Source organism: Chelonia mydas, chromosome 7 (assembly GCF_015237465.2).
Source record: "Chelonia mydas isolate rCheMyd1 chromosome 7, rCheMyd1.pri.v2, whole genome shotgun sequence".
Classification (NCBI taxonomy): domain Eukaryota; kingdom Metazoa; phylum Chordata; order Testudines; family Cheloniidae; genus Chelonia; species Chelonia mydas.
In genome coordinates, this window is record NC_057853.1 from 36,515,534 (window position 1) to 36,537,668 (window position 22,135).

General features: G+C 44.9%; 1 protein-coding gene across 2 annotated transcripts in view; it reads right to left on the minus strand.

Moving 5' to 3' along the window:
* Positions 1-17,643: 17,643 nt before the first annotated feature.
* LOC102934908 (haloacid dehalogenase-like hydrolase domain-containing 5) overlaps positions 17,644-22,135 on the minus strand; it is a 37,420-nt gene continuing 32,928 nt past the window's right edge. For both annotated transcript variants that reach the window (XM_043550567.1, XM_037904995.2), the window contains exon 8: positions 17,644-20,743. In XM_043550567.1, the coding sequence (XP_043406502.1) occupies positions 20,326-20,743 (418 nt within the window). In that variant the 3' untranslated portion in view covers positions 17,644-20,325. The remainder of the gene's footprint in view (positions 20,744-22,135) is intronic.

Genomic DNA, 22,135 nt, shown 5'->3' on the forward strand with positions numbered 1-22,135 from the left:
ATACCCCACCACAAATGTAACAATTGTTGGAAGCTTAAATCCAGTAATTTAAGAAAATATGTACACTATCTTTCACTTGTTTGCTGACGCTGTGTATGATCTTCTATTTGTGCAGGAATGGAATTTGCATACACTTCACATGAAAGTATTAACTGCATCCCTACACTCACTTGTGCTTCTGACCGAATTCAAGTGAAGATGGCTAACATAGAGGGTTCCTACTGACCATTATCCCTAGAGGCTCAAGATTAGAAACCATAGGTGGACACTTACGTACTGGAAATTTGTACTTCATAGAGTGCCTCTCTGAGGTTTACAGTTAATGCACTGATACTCCTAGCTAGCTAGAACTTTGAAGATCATAGTTGGGAGTTTACTTTCTCCAGAAGGAGACTTTGGGGGTGGTGGAGGAGGAACCACCACACAGAATCTGATCTCAGCTCAGTCAGCTAATTAAATTATTTAGAGCAAGTCCCTTCCCCCACTCTCTCTGACTCAGATGCACATTTTAGCACAACTTGCACTAGGAGAAAGCTAAAGCAGTTTTAACAACTAATACTACCTTTGCAAACTAGCAGGCTAATACTGGGAGGCACCTAGCACAATCATTTCCCCATCACTTCAGTGGGAGTAGCACATGCCCTTTTAAGAGAGCACTGCAATTATCCTACAGTAAAATGTCTCTTCTAGTGCTGCTGCTGCAGTATTTGAAACTATTGTAAAATACACTAATAATTCTCTTTTTTCAGCATGATACTGAGCATCTCTCAGGATCAGGACAACAGTTACAAAGTCAACACTACCTTCTGGGCACTATAAGACCATAGGAACTTCCCATAGGGATAGGAAACCAAGTCTGAACACATTCTAGTTTTCCACCCTTAATATGGATGCCAAACTCCCACTTTCAAATGCTTCCTTAACAGACTTCCTTCCTTATAAGCGACATCTTGACTTGTCAACCATACCCTTTTTTTTTTTTTTTAAACAGTGGTTTGGATGCAATTATTTATTCTTTGCCATAAGTGTGCATGATGCTCTGGAGAATTCTTTGGTACCACACGCAACTGTAACATAACTATGGCACATAGCAGTGAAGTGTTTCAAACCTTTGAGAGATTTGATCAAGTTTTAATATATTATGATTACAAGCCTACAAGGTAGTATCTGCAAGTGTGTAAGAGAATCAAAATAAATACCAGAGGATATATATGATCAACAACAACTTGTGAAGTCCACAGCTGTAATATGAGGCCGTAATGGGTAAAACACCATTAGGTCTCACCTCTACACAGGCAAGACTGGAATTCTTGTAACACAATCTTGACACCTCTAGGTCAGTTCTCTAGGTTGGCTATAGAACAATGTTAGCTGACCCTCACAGGCAATTCTACAATTTCACAGCACACCAACAAGGGAAAAGCCTATATGTCAGATTTGTACCAAGTTTGTATCATGACTCTCAAGCTGAAACCAGCATCTAGTACAGGAGTTCTCAAACGGGGGGTTGGGACCCCTCGGGGGTCGCGAGGTTATTATATGGGGGGTCACGAGCTGTCAGCCTCCACCCCAAACCCCGCTTTGCCTTCAGCATTTATAATGGTGTTACATATATAAAAAAATATTTTTAAATTTATAAGAGGGGGTCGCACTCAGAGGCTTGCTATGTGAAAGGGGTCACCAGTACAAAAGTTTGAGAACCACTGACCTAGTAGTTCTTCTGTGTAGAAGGAGACACCTGCATCTGTGTAACTGGGCTAGTATGGCATCCTACCTCCCAGATCTCTTTGGGAAACGCATTTCAAAGTGTATGACAGCATGTGAAAAACAACTACTATCCTCTGACTCTGACATCAGATGCTGATACAGCATGTGATGGTTAGCCAGATTTTCACAGAATGCACTTCATACAAACGTTGTGCAGCCTTGAAAATCCAAGCAGAAAAGACTAGAACCATTATCTATAGGCTTGGAAGGTTTAGATTTTTTTTTTTAAATGGTAAATGTCAGTAAACATTGATTTCATCACACACACACAAACCAACAAAAAATATTTCCATTGATAATAATCAAAATGTGCAGAGAGGCAAAGCTAGAAAAATGCTGCTTGAGAACTTAGAGTTTGATTGAATGATATTTACTTTGTATATTTTGACATGTGACTTGACAATGTGTATTTTAATGGTTATAAAGCTTCAGCGTCTACTGTCAGAATAATTATTGTCTAATCCCCACATTATCTGACCCCCTCCCCCATCATTTCCCACAAATGTGAAAATTTAAATCAATAACATTCCTGCTCCTGAGACACTGGCCTTTTTGGGTCCTTCACGGAATCCTGGGAGAAGAGGAGACACAAACATAATCAAAATTCCTTCCATGCTTCCTGGTGTCCTTCCTCTATATATACACATACAGACACATACAGTGTTTACCCAATGCTTCCACATTGCGTGAGACTAACTTGAATAAGGCGGCCTACTGAAACTGTACAAGTGTAATTTAGGATTAAAAAGAAAGAACTGTTCAAATGCATGTTGTTTATAACAACATTGCAAGCAATAAGACTTACACTTCTCCTGCAGCAACCCCATGGCATGTATAGGTTTTCCCAAGACACTAACTTAAGTTTAGAATGTCCAAAACTGTTTACAGATACGATGATACAAAGGCAAAAGATCAAGCACTGGGGGTAGGGGGTGCAGTACCATACCATGCACAAGAAATGTGCACAGATCTGACCTCCACCTCAGGTATGTTGATAGGCTGGAGTCATTATATTCCTCAATAGTTTGCCTAACCATACCACCAACAGTCAACAGAAGAGTCTTGCCACATAGCCTTCACTGTAAAAGTATTTCATCTGTAGTTCCTATCAGTAAAGCATCTAAACATTAGTGAAACATTCCATTTATTACATATTTTAATTAAGTTATCCACACCAACACTGCCTACATAAGTAGTCCTGGCACAGACACCCTGGCTCCTAAATCCCTCCTTTTTGTTATTCATGTTAGAAACCAACTCTTGATCAGTTCTCTCTTCTCAAAGCTCCAAATCACTATTCATTCATCTCAGCCTTTCTGGATAGTCTCAATGGTGGCAGAACACCGGTTTTATGGGTAAGGGTGGCTGAATATGTTTACAGTTAACTCAACTGCACTAAACAGCTTTTGTGGTTGTAAGTGCCAGAGCTGAAACCTCTAAAGTTGTCTCGGTTCATTTTCTTTAGCTCTGACCATGATGTTGTCTTGGATCATTTATCTAGCAAGCAAAATATCAAATTTCACGTGTCCTGGGCTCTATCAACTAGCAGCCCCAGAGCAGAACTTAACTATGAAAGTTTGTAGGTCGAAAAGCTGTTCCTGTAACTTTGGGGAATTCAGCCACCCTGAGCTTTGTCCCCCATCAGTTCTCTCTCTCATGACGAGCAATGGTAGCAGTTTCCACAGGAGGCTTTCATGAACATGAGTCAAAAAGCTCCTTTTATATATGAATCATTGGCTTTAGAGAACTTTGTGGCCTCCCTTTGCTTCCCCCCACATAGAAATGAGGGAGTCTGGTAGATTTACTTGCCCATTCTCACGCCACTCACCACACCATACTCCAGATATTGTCTAGACTTCACCTAAAGTTCAAAATTCCTCAAGCACTTAGGCTTCCCCTACTTCCCTGGGGAGACCATTCTCCAGTCTAAGAGATCACTTTTCCCCTAATGTTTTCTGTCATTCAGCCAGCCTAGTTTTAATTCTGCCCTCTCTTTTGAGCTCTACATTAAGGGACATGAAACAGAAAGTGTAACCCTCTATTGTAAGCCTCAGCCATTCCGCTAAAGAATCAGGGAAAGACCAATAACACTAGGCGGCTATGTTCATTGTACAGTAGAACTCCGCTTATCCAACCCTTACTTAATCGGTTCTCCGCATTTACCGAACAATCAGGACTCCAGAGCCTGAAGTGGGGGATCCCTCCTGTGGTCACTAGATGGTGCTGCAGCATCTCATTTCCCCATTCTCTGGTTTATCGAGATAATCAAAACCTCCAGTCTGGCCCTGGGCCCAATTAGATTGGATAAATGGGGTTCTTCTGTATTTTTAATTAAATACTGCAGGTACAAGACATTGGTATATGGGGTAACTAAGGCCCCATTTCCTACTGTCACAGGGTTCACTCACCACTGGGGCGTCTCCTTGTGGCCATGTCTGGGGATTAGCTCCACTCAAGTCTGATGCCTGCCTTCCACTGGTTGCTCCGATCACGCCCCCTCTCGCTCTCCAGGACTCACAGTTCTCCCTTTCATGACTCCGCCCTCTACCCGGATCACTATGTAATTCTCCTCCTCAAGGATATCAAAGTCCCACTGAATCAGTTGTCCTCATACTGCTCCAGCCAAGTCTTCCAATCCAAGGCCAGGTCCTATGCCACTTTCCCAATGGCTGGTAGGGGAACCCAGGCCCACCAGCTTCCAGTCCAGGGGCCCTATGTCTAGCAGCTATGGTCTGCATGCACCCAGACCCTGACGTTATTTCTCTCGACTCCTTCCTACCTCTCTGTTCTATCTTCTGCTCTGTCCCGGGTTTACCAGCTCAAAGTCCTTTCTCACAGGGGAGACTGCAGACTACTTCCCCTGTAGTCCTCTCCTGTTCTCAGCTTGCTGGCTTTATACAAGCTCAGCCAGTTTCTACCCAGCTGGATTTCATCATCCACTAGCCTTTTAGTCCTTGGCCATAGGCGCCGACTCCATGGTGCTCTGGGGCTGGAGCACCCACAGGGAAAAATTAGTGGGTGCTCTGCACCCACCGGCAGCCAAGCTCCTCGCCCCGCCCCCTCCCGCCTCACCTCACCTAGAATCATAGAATCATAGAATATCAGGGTTGGAAGGGACCCCAGAAGGTCATCTAGTCCAACCCCCTGCTCAAAGCAGGACCAAGTCCCAGTTAAATCTCACCTCACCTCCTTCTCCTCCCCTGAGCTCGCCAGGTCTCCGCTCCTCCCTGCCTCCCAGTGCTTGCCGCTGCCAAACTGCTGTAGCAAGGTCTGGGAGGGAGGGGGTAGGAGCAGGAACGTGGCGCCCTCAGAGGAGGAGGTGAGGAAGAGGCAGGACCGGGGCAGGGATTTGGGGAAGGAGTCGAATAGGGGCAGGGAGAGAGTGGAGTTGGGGTGGGAGGGGGCAGGGCAGGGATGGAGTCGGGGCAGGACCGGGGGAGAGGGGTCGAGCACCCACCAGCGCCAGAAGAAGTCAGCGCCTAAGTCCCTGCCTGTCCCCCAGATGCAGCCTATCAGGTTAATTGCCCTGATTTAGTCTGCTCTGCCTGTGTGGGGTAGACACCCCATCATATACCCACTCGCTCCAAGCTCACCTTCAAGTTCTTCATGTCTTAACCAAAGTCACTCTGCCTGGAGTCTGTTTATTCACAAAATACCAGAGTCTCAAACACAGCCAACCCCTGCCTCCACCAGTTCTGATCTGATCACAAAGTGACTTCCCACAAACAAAGTCACACCCCCTCAGGGTGCTTGGGGACTCTCAGCACACAACTCCACAGGAAACACTCCAGACAGGCCTCCCCCCCAGGCTAATCCTACTCTGGGGCCTTCCAGACCAAACAGTTCTGTATTAACCCCAGCTCTGACTCCTCTCACTGGCCCAGCTCCATCTGCCGAAAGCCTTCCACTTCCTTTAAGCCAGGTGGGTTAAGGAGCCAGCCACAGCAGAGAGTCAGCACTAACTTAGTTAACCCTTTCCACAAACAGGGTGAATGTAGGGTCAAGCTTACACATGAGCCAAAGCTCTGTCCACAAGTGTTTGCCTACATTTGCTGTCTAATTACTATAATTTAAACGTCATTTGCACATGCAACAGAAATAAAAACGCATGCACAAGAGGGAAGCTAGCTACTACAAGTGTGGTCTGTGAGGTCGTGAAGTCATTGTATATAAACATACTGCTACTGGAATTGGATACCCTACAGTCCTTGGGTTCCTTTTTTTTTTTTTTTTTTAAATAACTCATCTGTACAGCTAGTCTTTGTGGAACAAGAGTTGGATTTACATTACGAGACTAAAGTCTCATTTAAATAGAGCACCTTTATGAATGATTTTCCAGAGACCATGTGTCACTTTGAAACACAAGTTTTCAGAAGTTGCTACCTGACAAATTAGCAACAGTATCACTTATACAACCTCCAAAAATCCATTATGGAAGAAATAATTGTATAGCTCAATTCTAGGCTCTTTGCAGATCATTTGACTGGTGAAAAAAAAAGGCATAAGGGTTTTTCAGGAGCATGTCCCTTCCATGCTGTGCAGCAGCAGCATTCCTAGTATTATTTCCATACCGTAGCTGCTCATTTTTCAGGACACAACAAACCTGAACAACTCTTGGCCTTTTTTAATTTTAAATAGCTCTCACGCACCAAGCTGGCATCATCTCGATGTATCTATCCCAAACTACAGCAAACCCGTTCAAAAGTGGGAAGTAAACACATCTAAAAGTCTAACACATTTATTAGAGCATACGCTTTCGTGGGCTGTATGTGCTAATAAATGTGTTAGTTTCTAAGGTGTCACAAGTACTCCTGTTCACGGCCGCTACTCTGAAATCTAAAAGTCTGTGTATTCACCTAACATTCTGCAATGGCTTCAAACCACCATTAACATTTTGGCTCAGCTCTCATGTACTTGAATGCAAGTTTTCTCATTCCTTAAAAAACAAAAACCTATCAGACAGAATATAAAGAAATTCAAACCACAAACTCCCAGGTGCTATCAGCAACTTAACATTATTTGAATTTCAACCAAGAAAAGATGGGACACTTACAGAGGAGACTAAAAATAGTAGTTGAAGCCCCATTACCCTTTTAAAATAATTTCTTGATTTTTTTTTTTAATCCTTAACATTATTTACCAGGGTTGGAAGTTTAACCCATTAAGGCAGAGAAGTGTGAAGTGCTGTCTACCACAAAGAAATGCATGGAGTATAAGTTTTGCATATTAATACTTTTGCCATCCAAACAGAGAGTGAGCAAACATGTGCCTTCTGTATCACAGCATTTTCACTTCTTTTTCCCTCTTCACTCTCTCATTTTGTTTAACATCTACTTCCTACCAGCCATTCTCTCTCTCAAGCACGAAGTTTGTCTGAAGCAAATACAAAATGGAGGACAGACCTTTTCTAAAAATGGTCCTTCCCAGGAGTGGAATGATGTTAATTAGGGGGCAGATCATCCGATTTAAGATTGCATCAGAAGCGGGTCTAGCTCTAAATGCAATCATTCTGGATTAGTTCTGAAGAAGGTAAAAAAAAACCAAAAAAACCCCAAGGTTGCTTTTCTTAAAGGGCTTATTGCATTTCATAGAGATGAAACCAAAAGGGTACTACAGAAATTATTCTAAAAAGCTGCAGAATTTAATAGCGAATGATCATCTTTCATCTACTCACACAAAAAAGTTTGTTACCTTTAGAGGTAAGGTTGCTCAAGTGCATTTCCTATTAACAAAATGCTATATATTCAAGAAAATTACCAGTTAAAGCAAAATTAACATCCACATCAATCACACATGCCTTGCACCTGCTTACTCTAATACCCAGCTACGGCCAGAAGCTCCTCATCTGTACAACAATCACCCTTTCATATTGAAATAGTCAGTGTTTGACAATGATGGGGCATTTTCATGTTTAATTAAGAGGACCCTGTTTTAAATTAAAAATGCAACCTTAACTACAGAGCTGCTAGAGTGACTCCATAATGAATTAAAATCTAGGGCTTGTTCCAAAAAAACCCAATCATTTTCTAAGGATAAGCAAGACCATTCTCCTTTCTATACGTAGCTCATTTACCTTTAAGTCTGTCTTATTTTCCTTTTTGCTACTTTCATTCACGCTCCCTTGTCCGCTGCCCCTTTTTTTTAATTACAAAAACAAACTCTCACTGTCTGTTGCACTCAAAATCTGCTCATCATACTTGTTTATGGCCCTCTCTTCACTATCCCACAAGCCAGCATGACGCTCATTCTCCTTCCATATTCTACTATTGGAACAAAAAAAACAAATCCAGTACTGCATATTATCCTACTGTAAAAGCCAAACCAACCATGCCCCTGCAAGGCAAGGCAGGCCAGAAAAAGCATCAGAATAGCACACTGGAGGGATTGACAATAGCTTTCCTCTATTGCCCCCTAGTAGGTAATAAATCTGGTGCCATACAAAACAGACGCTAAATAAGCTCTCTGGCCCAGTGAGAGGTAGCTCTCCTAGGCAACAATATGTGACGTATTCAGCTTTAGCAACACTTGTCGTATGTTTCTAAACTCATCAAGTTATTGACAAAGGTTTGCTTAATCTCTGCAACTCTGAGGATCAGTTTTGTGCTTTTAAAAAAGAAAAGTAACTACCTAGGGTGACCAGATGCAGTCCCAATTTTAAGACATTTGTCCCATGTCCCGACCGCACATCGGTCGGGACGCCCTTTGTCCCAATATCGGGGACTACTCACCATGAGTCACTGCGCGCACCGAAGTTCCAGGGCTGGCAGCGCTTCCTGGGGCAGCTCCCAGCGCCCACTCACCAGCAGGGGCCTGCAGTGTGGGCGGCCCCTATGCACAGAGGTGGAGGGGGTCTCCGTGTGCTGCACCAGCTCCCTCCTGCCCAATCAGAGTTGCGGGGGCGGGGCTTGCAGGCACCGGCAGCAGGCAGAGAGCCTTCCACCCCCCCCCGCCCACCGACCCAACCCTAGGAGCCAGAGGGACCTGCCGGATGCTTCCTGGGAGCCGCCCCAGGTAAGCACCGCCAGGACTCCCCACCTCGCCCCCCAGCAGGTCCATCTGGCTCTTAGGGTAGGGGGCTCTGCGGGCTGCTCCCACCTGCAAGCCCCACTCTGCGGCTCCAGCAGCTCCCATTGGCCCTTTTCCCAGCCAATGGGAGCCACAGAGTTCGCACTTGTGGCAGGCGCAACATGTGGAGAGTCTGGAGACCCCCCTCGCTGCTCTGACCCTAGGAGCCAGAGACCTCCCAGCAGGGCTGGTGAGTGTGGCCAGGGAAGAGGGCAGGGTATGATGGAGTGAGTGTCTGGGAGGTGTGTGGGGGGTGCTGGGCTGTGAGGGTGTGGAGGGCACTGGGCAGTGGGGGAAGTTTGTGTGTTTTGGGGTGCTAGGCAGTGGGGAAGATCTGTGTGGGGCATTGTTTAGTTGTGGGGAAGGGCACTGGGAGGGAGGGAGGAGAAATCTGTGTGTATTGGGAAACTAGCGAGTGGGGGGTTCTGTGTGGGGTGCTGGGCAGCTGTGGTGTGGGGGGACACTGGGCAGGGGTGGTGGTGTGCACAGCAGTGTGCATTTGTGGTGGAAATGTGGGGGGGCTCTGGGCATAGTGGGTTCAGGGGGTGCAGGGCATAGTGGATCCAGCGGGTGCTGGGCAGGAGAGCTGTGTGGTGCAGCATGGGCCCACCCCCAACAGGACGGGGCATGCTGGTAGCACAGGGCCACGCGGACCAGTGTACCCCATTGCCCCTGGCCGGCCCCACCTTTCCCGCTGCTCACCTCCTCAGCTGAAGGTGGGGGTAGGGAGTGCAGGGGTGGGTCCTGGCAGTGCTTACCTGGGGCGGCTCCTGGGAAGCAGCCGGCAGGTCCCCGAGGTGAGTGTCAGCTGGGCTGAGCCAGCAGTGTGGCCCGGGCTCCCCGCAGCAAAGTGTGTGCAGACCGGTCCATCTAGCTCATGGCAGAGCCAAGGAAAGGAGGCACGTGCCTCTGCACGTGCTGATTCCCCCCAGGACAGGCCGGGGCTGCGCACTGCTAAGCTGCTGCGCAGTTCACTTACCCACATTGGTAAGCAGGGATTGCACCTGGCGGCGGACATCTGCTCGATGTACAATCGGGACGCCATTTGTCCCGAAATTCAGGTAACATTTTAACATTTGGAAGTGAAATAGAAAATTAGTCGATTGGGAATGTCCCATTAAACCCGATTGTGATCTGTTATCTACTGGCAATTTTGGTTTTTCAGGTTGTTTTCAGGTGTAACGCTGAAGCTGGGGCTGAAGGCAGGACTGTGGGCCTCCCCTCTGTGACTGCGGCTGGGGCTGGAGCCAGGGCTAGAACTGGGACCCTTCGTTCCACTGCCCTGCAACTGGGTCTGACTTTGCAACCAGGATCCTGGGCCCCTGTCCTGAAGTTTCAGCCGGGGGCTGGAGCTGGAGCCCTGTGCCCCTGGCCCCGTGGCTTCTGCTGGGGGCTGGAGCTGGGGCCAGGAGTCCTTGCCCTGTGGCTTGTGGTGTGGGCTGCAGCAGGGGCCATACACCCCACTTGCAGCTTCCTAGGGCTGTGTGCCCCCTCTCATGGCTCCGGTCGGGGCTGTGCACCTGTGGCTCTCCTCCTTCCTCTCCCCCCAACCCCCACTCACCCAATGTGTCCTGATATTTCACTCTTGCGATCTGGTCACCCTATAACTACCCAGTAATCTATGTCACGCTCATTGCCAGTGTTGCTAAGCTTATGGAATGTTTATGGAATGTTCTAGAAAGCAGTGCCCTTTGCAGCCACACAAGGATCTTCTCGCAGTACTAAACAGTCAGAGCTGAGGTCACAAAAAAGTCAGACCATTTGTTCAAGCCATTTTACTTCCTTCTGCTAAATCTCTGGGGAAGAGGGCAACTGATGTGAACACAGAAGTAATCCTCTAGGTTCCCAAAATTTTCATATTGCATACCCACTTCCGGATCTACCAGTTGCCCGCATACCGCTAGCCGAATACAGGTTTTATATTTTAACCCTTTTAATGCCCAAGCATTGTACAAAATGTACAAATTATAATACACATATACACACAATATATAGGACTATAATAATACATATAAATTTATGGTTTTAGTTTGAATGTATGCTTTCTTTTGACCAACTTAAAAATGGCTTGCTAGTACTACTCACCATTAATGTGACAGCTGAAGTGGTTTGTCTAAGCACAGGCCTATAATATTTGGAGTGATAGGTGATAGTTTGAGTTATAAATTGTTTTCTACACAAAGGTGCTGACGATACTTTGATTTCCATCCAGTGAGTGATGAAAAACCACTTCCACACACGTAAGTTGTAGCAAACGGCATCAAAACCTTGACAGCCCTGTCTGATCATTTGGGGAACTCTGCTCGCATTTGGATCCTTAATTAGCCAACTGCTTTTGTTCAAACTCACTTTTGAGTCCGGCATTAGCTGAGATGTCCAGAAGATTCTCTTGTTCTTTTATTGACAAGTCTTGCAGCGTGAGTACTACAGAAAAACTTGTGAAAGGGTAGTGGACCCATCTGTTTGTATTTCCCATTGAGGGAAAGTACTCACATAACTGTCTCACCAGTTCAGTAAGACATTGCTTGATATCACCTTTAACACTGTCCTGCAACTGTAGTTCATTCACTGTCAGGAATTCATGCATGTTTGGGAAAATTTCAGTGTTATTTTCCTCCATGCAGCGACCCCAGAATTCCAGCTTTTTTGTCATTGACTCATTTTTTGTCCTGGGCATTGACGATGGTTGCGTTCAGCCCTCGAAATCCTAGATTTAGCTCATTCAGGCAAGAGACTATATCTGACAAGTATCCCAGTTGTAAGAGCCAGGCCATGTCAGTGAAAGAGTGGAATGGGTGGTCTGTAAAGAATACCTTGATCTCAGAGTGAAATTCAAAGAAATGCGCCAAGACCTTGCCCCGGGACAGCCATCAAACCTCCATGTGGAGCAATAGATTGATGTGCTCGCTTCCCATCTCATTACATGGAGCAGAAAAGATTCTGGGATTTAAGGGTCGAGCTTTTGTAAAGTTTACCATCCTCCCCGTATTGTCCAGCACCTCCTTCACGTTGATTGGCATGCTTTTAGCAGCAAGTGCTTCCCTATGTATGCTGCAATGCACCACATCACATTGGGAGCGACTGATCTGACACATATCACTACCCCACTGGGCCTTCCAGTCATTGGCTTTGCTCTGTCAGTGCATATGCCAATAGCTCATGACCAGATGATATGGTGATTTATGAAGCTGTCAAGCAACCAGAAAATCTCCTCAGCTATTGTTCTGGTAGGCAGCAAGAGGCAAAACAAAATGTCCTCCTGTAGTGCACCTTCATAAATGTACCACACATACACTAGAAGGTGAGCTAAGCCTGCCATGTAAAAAATCATGGAGCAGGTCCTCAAGGAATCCATTTTGAAGCACTTAGAGGAGAGGAAATTGATCAGGAACAGTCCGCATGGATTCACCAAGGGCAAGTCATGCCTGACTAATCTAATTGCCTTCTATGATGAGATAACTGGCTTTGTAGATGAGGGGAAAGCAGTGGACATGTTATTCTTTGACTTTAGCAAAGCTTTTGATACGGTTTCCCACAGTATTCTTGCCAGCAAGTTAAAGTAGTATGGGCTGGATGAATGGCCTATAAGGTGGATAGAAAGCTGGCTAGATCATCAGGTAGTGATCTATGGCTTCATGTCTAGTTGGCAGCCAGTATCAAGCAGAGTGCCCCAAGGGTCGGTCCTGGGGCTGGTTTTGTTCAATATCTTCATTAATGATCTGGAGGATGGCGTGGATTGCACCCTCAGCAAGTCTGCAGATGACAGTAAACTGGGAGGAGTGGTAGATACGCTGGAGGATAGGGATAGAATACAGAGGGACCTAGACAAATTAGAGAATTGGGCCAAAAGAAATCTGATGAGGTTCAACAAGGACAAGTGCAGAGTCCTGCACTTAGGATGGAAGAATCCCATGCACCGCTACAGACTAGGGACCGAATGGCTAGGCAGCAGTTCTGCAGAAAAGGACCTAGGGGTTACAGTGGACGAGAAGCTGGATATGAGTCAACAGTGTGCCCTTATTGCCAAGGAGGCTAACGGCATTTTGGGCTGTATAAGTAGGAGCATTGCCAGCAGATCGAGGGATGTGATCGTTCCCCTCTATTTGGCATTGGTGAGGCCTCATCTGGAGCACTGTGTCCAGTTTTGGGCCCCACACCAAAAGAAGGATGTGGAAAAATTGGAAAATGTCCAGCGGAGGGCAACAAAAATGATTAGGGGACTGGAACACATGACTTATGAGGAGAGACTGAGGGAACTGGGATTGTTGAGTCTGCGGAAGAGAAGAAGGGAGGATTTGATAGCTGCTTTCAACTACCTGAAAGGGGGTTCCAAAGAGGATGGATTTAGACAGTTCTCAGTGGTAGCAGATGACAGAACAAGGAGTAATGGTCTCAAGTTGTAGTGGGGGAGGTTTAGGTTGGATATTAGGAAAAACTTTTTCACTAGGAGGATGGGGAAGCACTGGAATGGGTTACCTAGGGAGGTGGTGGAATCTCCTTCCTTAGATGTTTTTAAGGTCAGGCTTGACAAAGCCCTGGCTGGGATGATTTAGTTGGGGATTGGTCCTGCTTTGAGCAAGGGGTTGGACTAGATGACCTCCTGAGGTCCCTTCCGACCCTGATATTCTATGATTCATATCTGTGGATTTGTCCAGCTACAGAGCAAAGAATTGGCGGCCACTGACACGGTTAACTAATTGAGTTAGGACATCGTTGGCCATGTCATCAATTCAATGTGACACCGTGTTGTTTGATAATGGCACTAACTGAATTAATTTTTGTGCCTTCTTTCCAAGCATAGTGCTTACCACGTCTGCAGCCACAAGTAGTATTAGTTCCTCTGATATGGTGTGAGGTTTCCCTAACTTTGCAACTCCGTAATTCACTAAGTATGATACTTCAAGGGCCTTCATACTGTCAGCAGCAGCAGAGCGCACAACTTTTGTGCTTGCAATTAGCTGTGCCAACGTCCGCTTTAAAAATTTTGGTGGTTTGTCCTTGGGTTGTTCATGTTGTGTTTCCAAGCGTCCGTGTAGAAGAAATAGGGTGGCCACCTGTCCCAAGTTGAGGGGGAAAGTCCCAAAATGCAGAGTTCAAATCTCAGTCCCAAGATGAATAACTCTGGGAAGCATTTGTCACGGATTTCCTGGGGTGCTGCTCCACGCCTGCCCGAGACTCAAGGCAGCGCCAGCCTCTTCCCGGTGGGGGAAGGAGGGGCTGAGGTGGGCCTTTGTCCGCCCCCACCACGAGGCCCTACCCCCCGCTTCCTCTCCCCACCAAGGTCCAGCTTCTGGCCTGGCCAGAGGACGGGGGCTGGGCAGTAGTAAGAGCTGCCCAAGAAGCCTGAGCTGCTGTGGGGAGCCCTGGACCCACCACCTGCCCTGGGCAGCATGCCCTGGGGGCGGGGACACAGGCCAGAGCTGCTCTCAGGCACCCCAGCTCCCTGCTCAGGGCAGGTGGAGGCTCCAGGACCTCATGTGTGGTATAAATTTGGGATGAGGACACAGGACAACTGGAATGAGACTTTTATAAGCAAAACTGATTAATTGACTTGTCACTGTGCAGAAGTGTTATCAGATCACAAACAGCTGGTGTCCCTAGCCTCTGTCAGTGTCCCTAGCCTCTGTTTGTCAAAGGGTGGAGCTGGATGGCAAAAGAGAGATCACTTGGATCATCATTAGCTGTTAGGTTCACTCCCTCTGGGGCACCTGGCATCGGCCACTGTCAGCAGACAGGATACTGGGCTGGATGGACCTTTGGTCTGACTCAGTATGGCCATTCTTATGTTCTTAGCTACAGGACAGCAGAAGAACCTTATACAAACATTTCATGCCATTGAGTGATGGAGGGTCCTAGCAGAGCTATAGTTAAGGCTGTGCTCAGATTTGCACTTAAAGCAAGAATATCATCTCTCTCTTTCACATCAATATTTACATTTAGTCTCCAAATTCAACAGACCTACCCTTCATTGGCCAAGTGAATTCTCAATCATCTTTTCTTTGAAAAATAGTTACTAACTTTGGCAGCGAAACAAGCCCATCTTTAAGAACGTAACTCTCCAGCTCACTCAGCAGAGTGGGCAGCAAGAATTGATCTGGGGTGTGTGTTTGTGGAGGGGGGGCATGGAGGAAACATGGGGGTCTGAACAGGTATGGATAGCTGAGCAGCGCTGTAAGGGAGCAAGGAGACATGGCTGCTGTGCAGGGACAGAAGGGCTTGGTGCAGCACCCAGGCATACCAGGCAGCAGCAGCACCACCAAAGGGGGAAGGGCTGAGAACCATGTGTGGAAGAGGAGAAAAGGGCTGTGGGCTGGAGCATCGACAGCATCTGAGGCTGTGAGGAGTCAGCAAGGGCTGGAGGGGCCAGGATGATTGACAGCACCATGCTGAAGGAGAGGAGGTTTGGCAGAGAGCCATGTGAGAGCCTGGGAGATGGTACAAGGGAGGACCAGAGCCTTGCCCCAATAGCATGGGTACTTGAAGGGTCCTTCCGCCCTCCCCCCCCAGCATCACTGCATCAGCTGCATAATGCAGAGGCAGCAGCAATAGGAGGAGCCCCCAGTTTACTGCATACTCAAAGAACCTCACCACCACCCCCGGCTTTTTGTACTCTTGGTGGAAAACATGAAGTGCCCCTCCACTGGCAGCAGCAAAGAACTGACTAGCAGCTGCCAACTGTAATCATCAGTGCAGGGAGGTGCTAGCAGAGAATTTGACTCAGCTGGAGGTAGTAATACCCTTGTCTCATGAGAATCCATGCAGTGGGGCGTGAGCTGCAGACAGCATCTTGTCAAGTGTTCTTACAGCCCTAAAAAACGTGTGCAGGCAGCCGGATACCTCACCTGGAAGCTTGGTTAATGGTCTTTGCTAATGTCTCTATGGCATTATCAAGCCAAAGAGCAAATTCCATGTTAGCAGGGCCAGGGCAAACCCACCCAGAAAGCCTCCCATGGCCTTATCAGCTTTCCACAGCATTCACATTTGCACTTAAGCCCAAGTTTCCAGGCACTACGTAATCCAGAACTTCCCATTCAGTTCAAGGAGGTACAGTCTTAAGTGCAAGGTCCTCATTGGGACCAACCCATGCTAACTGCATTAAGTAAAGCAGGCCTATAGAATCCCATAATTACTTCGACACGCTTGCCTTGAAGGAGATCACTGCAGCAGTTTTCAACAGAACAGTGACAGCTTTGGCACAGGTACACTGCTCAGCAGCAAGCTTCAGCCTATCACAGCAGAGGATATTCACCCTCAGTGTTCTGCAATGAAAGGGAGTGAATTTGATAGAAGCTGGCATCAAGAACCAGCAATCAGCAACTGATTAGCCCTTCTTCCCCACTGAGTCAGGAGGTTGAACTTCCTTCTCCTTCCCTACACACAGGCATCCCACACCTCCCCCGTCAAGTAGGCTTCATACTACCCTAACCCTTACCTTCCTATTCAGAATCATTTAGGACTTCACCGTGGTTCTTTCATGCCCCCAGCTGTTCTCTGTCCTTGACTTATTTTCATCACCAATCTGCTTCCTGGACAAATAATGGGGGGAGGGGAAGGCTACAGCTGGAAAGTGTGTGCAAAGCAAGGCAGGGCTCTAAAGAAACAGCCCTGTTACATCCGCTTCCCCATGCTCACACTGCTTTCAGTAGCACCTTTGGGAATTAGCCAGTTTGCCAATCTCACCCAATTGGGCATAAACTGCTTTCTAAACACCAATACTACAACCCACTTCTCTGTGCTCACCCAGTTTATCAAGTTGAGCCCTCACCTGTTTCCTAAGCAGCAGGGCCCTAACTCATGAATTTAAGAGCGAGACAGACAGATCAGCTCCTTCATGCTTTGTACTTTTCATTCCTTTCTGCATCCCTACTTTCTGTTCTTTGTAATGATGGCTCCTAAATCTGGCAGTCAGTCTAGAAAAACGGTCTACTCAGCCTCTTAAAATTTGCAGAATAAGGTTCAGGATCTGTTTTAGATCTCCACTTTATGGCAAGGATTTTGTAGACTTACAAGTGTTAGATTTCAGGAATATACTTACAGAGCATGTAGGGGTACTGCCCCCCCCGAATGCTTCACAAAAAAAGGGCATGATTCCTGATAGCGGTTATCAGTAATCTTTTCCAAAAGTTTCCATTGACGCCAACACTGGAGAGATTGTGTTATGTATACTTTCATCTCACCATAAAAAAGTCTACATTAAAAATATGGACAAATTTAAAAGATTGCATTGTGAAACTAATTCATTTTCTTAAATAGACTAGATTACTATATATCACAGCATGGGCAGCACTTAAGACTTGGCTTTTGTTTGAAGGATCTCTCTCATTACACTTCTAACATGGAGTCTGGGAAAAGAAAATATATTAAAAAAAAAAAAAAACCACAACCCCAAAAACCTCTGGTTTGCTCACCTAAGTAGATCTTAAGAGTCAAGTTCTCTTGATCTAAAAAATAACTAAAAAAATTAAAATTTACTACAAATTATCCACAATTAAAGAAATTCTTCACTTAATGAACAGACAAGGAGTATCAGCTATTCTTAAAACTAGCACAACTCTAGCTTAACAAATGTAGGAAGTACAATGAAAGGAATTATCTATTTTGTATCATTTTATCTAGGCAAGGATTTCAAATTGAGAATTTTTATTTTTCAGTTTATGAACCAATCCTTCACTGGTGGTGCACAGGGAGACATTCAAAAACTATTCACATATATTTGTTTTAAATATTTAAATCCTGATGCACTCCTCTTTTTGAGCTATTTTCCAAATTCAAAGAAAGCACAGATTCTACAAAAGTGAAGAGCACACATAATTTGGGATTAAAAATACTGTCAGTTTTATTTCAGTAAAAATCAGTACAGGATACACTATTTTTCAAGAAGTACAAAGATGAAGAATAAAACATTCAGAGAAATGAGGAGCAAGTTCTACTTTATGGGAATTCAAACACTAACCTTCTTCTAGCTGTTTTAGTACTAAATTTTAAATCTGCAGATGCTACTATACCTGCACTGTAGCCTGCTTAACATAGGGTTTAGATGCCATAGGAGCAATGTGTGTGAAACACTGCCAATTCCAGTGTAATGAGAGTAGGAACCTGAGACAGGTGGAAGAAAGAGATACTGAAAACACAGATAACGGAGCAGAACAAGGAAAAAGCACCTCTCAAAGGTTAGCCCCAACAGGTATAGAATGTCAGTTTCAGTGCTTGCCTTGGAATTGTCTAGAAATGGTTAAACTCATGTTCCTGGTCTTTTCCTATGTCTGATATGATATTAATTTGACTCCTCAGGGGAATAATTAAAAGCAATGCTCCATTGCACGTAGTTACCATGCAGACCTGTAAACTAAGGCCCTCTCTCCACTGTGAAGACCAGTTGGAGATTATCCTTTGGGGATTTCCGCATCTTGATTTTAGTTATCCAGTTCCCAAACATGGGATCACTATATTTTAGTTTAATTTACAGTACTTGAGACACTGCCCAATTGTAGTTAATTGGCAAAGGGTGTCAGAGCATTTGGGTGGCATTTATTGCTTGTACAACACTTCTTTCACACTAGTTAGGATTCTGCACCCTCCCCAGGATGAACAGAAGCTACAGAAGTCAAAGGATTATATTTTTTCTTAGCGTATCACCTTCGTGTACACTAAGTTAAAAACAGATCCAAATGAACAAACAAGGTCTCTCTCAGACATTTAAACTGCTAAGGAGCTTCAATGCCAATAAATTCCTTACTTTCAGTTAAAGCTTAATTGACTGCAAAAGGTAGAAGAAAGTTTTGTTAGCAACTGTATTATGCTAAGTATTTTGCTACATCTCTAATATGACTAAATGTTTTCCAAACAGCTGAAGCGCGAGTTAATATTTTAGTTGGTTTGGACAAGCTGCATACATTATTCTTGCATAAGCTGTACATCAGACTAGGTGCTGGAAGGTACTTCTGTAGGTGTGAGCTCTTTTTAAATATGTGAAAACCTCACACACACACACACACACACACAAACAAACATTGACTAGACTGTTTTCTGTTGTTCTTCATCAACCTCCACACTCTTCTCCATGATGTATGTTGAGGCCACTTTCCTGCATTAGGAGTTAAAGAATTCTGCAACACGCTTCAGTACTAAAATGTGGCAGAGCTTTAGTATAATCCTGGCATTTCAAAATTCCCTAACCATAGTCTTTATATATAAGGATTCGGTACACTTAGATGGCACAGCATACTGCTAAGGAAAGAGGCACATGTGGTTGGTCACAACAGAAAGAACCAGTAAAGGCAAGGCACAAGCACACAGTATTGCTGTTGTGCTTTTTCCAGTGAAGGAGCAGGAAACCTACTCGACTCGAATCAAAATAATTAAATCTAGAAGACTAGATTCTGTTAATATTTGTTAGAGTCTGTTTATGGCAACATTAGGAGTGACTGAATCAGCAGTGACGATGGTAGAGAACGGACTCAAAAAGTCTGTAAAGAGTAATAAAAACACTGCTTGAAACTATTTGACATCATCAATATTCTCTCCCCATCACTCAATGACTTTACAGCTTTCTTGATTTCATGCTGCTAATTTAATTGAAGATGTGAAAAGAAAAGTTGGCCAGAAGGCCTTTTCACTGAACAGGTTCCTATTTAAAGAGAGCAGATCTAATGTCTCACCCGTATAAGAAAACAAAACAAAAACACAGTTAGCTGCAGATCCTGGGATTTTCATCTATAAAAAAAAGAGTTTCCAGTCCAGAGAAGATTCGGTGTATGAAGTTGCAATTGAACTTGCATTTCCTGCAATTAAACTGCAATTAAACTGATGTTTCTATGTCATTGGTCCAATGATATAATCATGGATAGAATCACTGGTCCATCTAGTTAGTTTGGCTATTTTTGCTCATGCAACATAGGACATGTGCAAAGCATGCTTTGCAAGTAGACCTACAGTGTTATAACTGGAGCAAGCTATAAATAATATTTCAGAAGACAATCTCTTTGTGTTAAAACAGCTGAAGTGTTTTATAAAAATGGTAACAGACTAAATAAATTAAATCACTGTTTAAAACAAACAGCCATGGGAATAGTCACCTGTTAAAAAAATATATGATACTTAGACACATGACAAACTCAGCTGCATATTAAACCTAAGGCAGGTTAGAGACCACACTGGTTTGAAGTTTCAAGTAAAAAAACTATGCATTGTTTGCATTGTTGCACCTCTCCGGTACCACCTGCATTGTTTGCAGTTAAATACAATTGACAGAAGAAATGTCAGAAACATGATTAATAAATTTTAAAATACATGGAAATTCTACTTTCCTCATAACATTACTGTCAGGAGGTAATTATGACAAATAAGGCCAGTTCTGCTGTGCTACGTAGGAGACAAGTTCGGGAAAGTGTTTTAAAATATTAAGGTTAAAGGGTTAAACATGTTAGAAAGCAAAATTTTGTATTGTGCTGTAAAAACCCTGATGTGCTTTTGGACGATTACCTAGTGTAATCCTTAAAAAGTTCTAGTATCTTGATTAGGTGCAAAATTCTCCAGTTGGTAGATCAGATCTACAGCAGCATCAACATCTGGTACAATATGGTCTGGCTCTACCAAAGCAGGATCAAATCTAAAATCTCTGTGACCATGGAACACAGTCTCAGTTATACTCTCCCTGGTATCAGAGGGCACTTCTGTGTGAGGATTGTAAACCCCAGTACAAACAAGAACAGACCTACAATTGGTCACAGTAGCAGGTGCTAGCTCGTTTTGCCAAGTGTGGTTTATTTCATCATCCTGAGAAATAGTGGCAGACCTGGTCCCAGCAGCAACTTTGGCCTGGATACGCCCTTTGGAACCTTTTCTGGAATTCTTCTCTTCAAGGTAACGATTATAAAGGTTAGCACCATAGATATCAGTCATTAGGTTGTCCCTGGAAAGCCAAAAATATGGTTTCATCAGCAAAGCACAGTCAAATTAGTAGACTTCAGATGTATCTAAAATATTTTTTGCGAAGTTTTGGTAAACAGAATTCCATTTCCCCACACAAATACATGAAAATATGTGAAGTATCTGATAACGACAGATAGGGAAAAAAGTCAGCCCAATAATAGCTATTTTTATTATATCTTTTTCATCATTCATGAGTAAAGTACGTTTTAGTCACGGGTATTTTTAGTAAAAGTCATGGACAGGTCACTGGCAATAAAAAAAATCCATGGCCTGTGACCTGGCCATAACTTTTACTCTATACCCCTAACAAAAACTTGGGGCAGGGTGCTGCAGGTGCTAGGGAGGAAGGCCCTGTGGGAGGCAGCGCACAGCCCGGAACTCCTGCTGGTGCTGGGTGGGGGTTGCCAAGGATGGCAGGCTCCCTACCCTGTTCCGATCGGCGTGTCCCTGCAGCTCCTAGGCGAAGGGCAGCCAAGAGGGCTCCGCGCGCTATTCCCGCCACAAGCGCCGGCTCCGCAGGTCTCACTGGCCACGAACTGCAGCCAATGGGAGCTGCGGGGGCGGCGCCTGTGGGCAGTGTGCGGAGCCCCTTGGCCTCTCCGCCTAGGAGCTACAGGGACATGCCAGTTGGATCCGGGTAGCCTCCCACAGGTATGCGCCGCCCCACACATGCCTGGCTCGGAAGCCCCTCAGCCAGTACCAGCCGCTGCAGAAGTCACAGAGGTCACGGAAAGTCATGAAATCCGTGACTTCCATGACAGACATGCAGCCTTATTCATGAGACATTATAGATATGAATAATTCTTGCTAATGCAGACAGCGGACCAGAAAAAAACATGCATTTATTTTCAGTCCTTGCCAATAGTATATACCAACAATCTAAAAATCAAACACCTTTTCCTTAAATACTTGCACAGCCTACTTCAGAAAATGAAACTTTTAATTGGGGAAAAAGGAGTTGTGTATAAATTACTCCAAATTCTTCTACAGAAACTATTAGTACATACAAAAAAGTTAAGGAAATGTTATTGGTTTTCAAAGTCAAGCAGTCTAAAGTCGGGAAATGCCAGAATGAAGTTTTCCCACACATCTCATACATCTTCCAGCATTTGGAAGTGAAAGAGACAGGAGTCCACATTCACTTCACAGCCCTGGTTCATTCTGTCAGTGGCATCCATCCTGTGGCACTTAAGGAAATAGGGAGTCAAGTGGAAAAAATACACTATGTGGTCATGCAATTAAAGACTGAGAGTTACACATAAGGGTTCAGAACTAAGGCTGCAAGGGCCACTTTCATTCTGTAATGTCCTAACTTGAGTTCTTGACTTGCAACCTTAGCTAGATTCTTTTAACAATTTGTAAGTGTATTCTC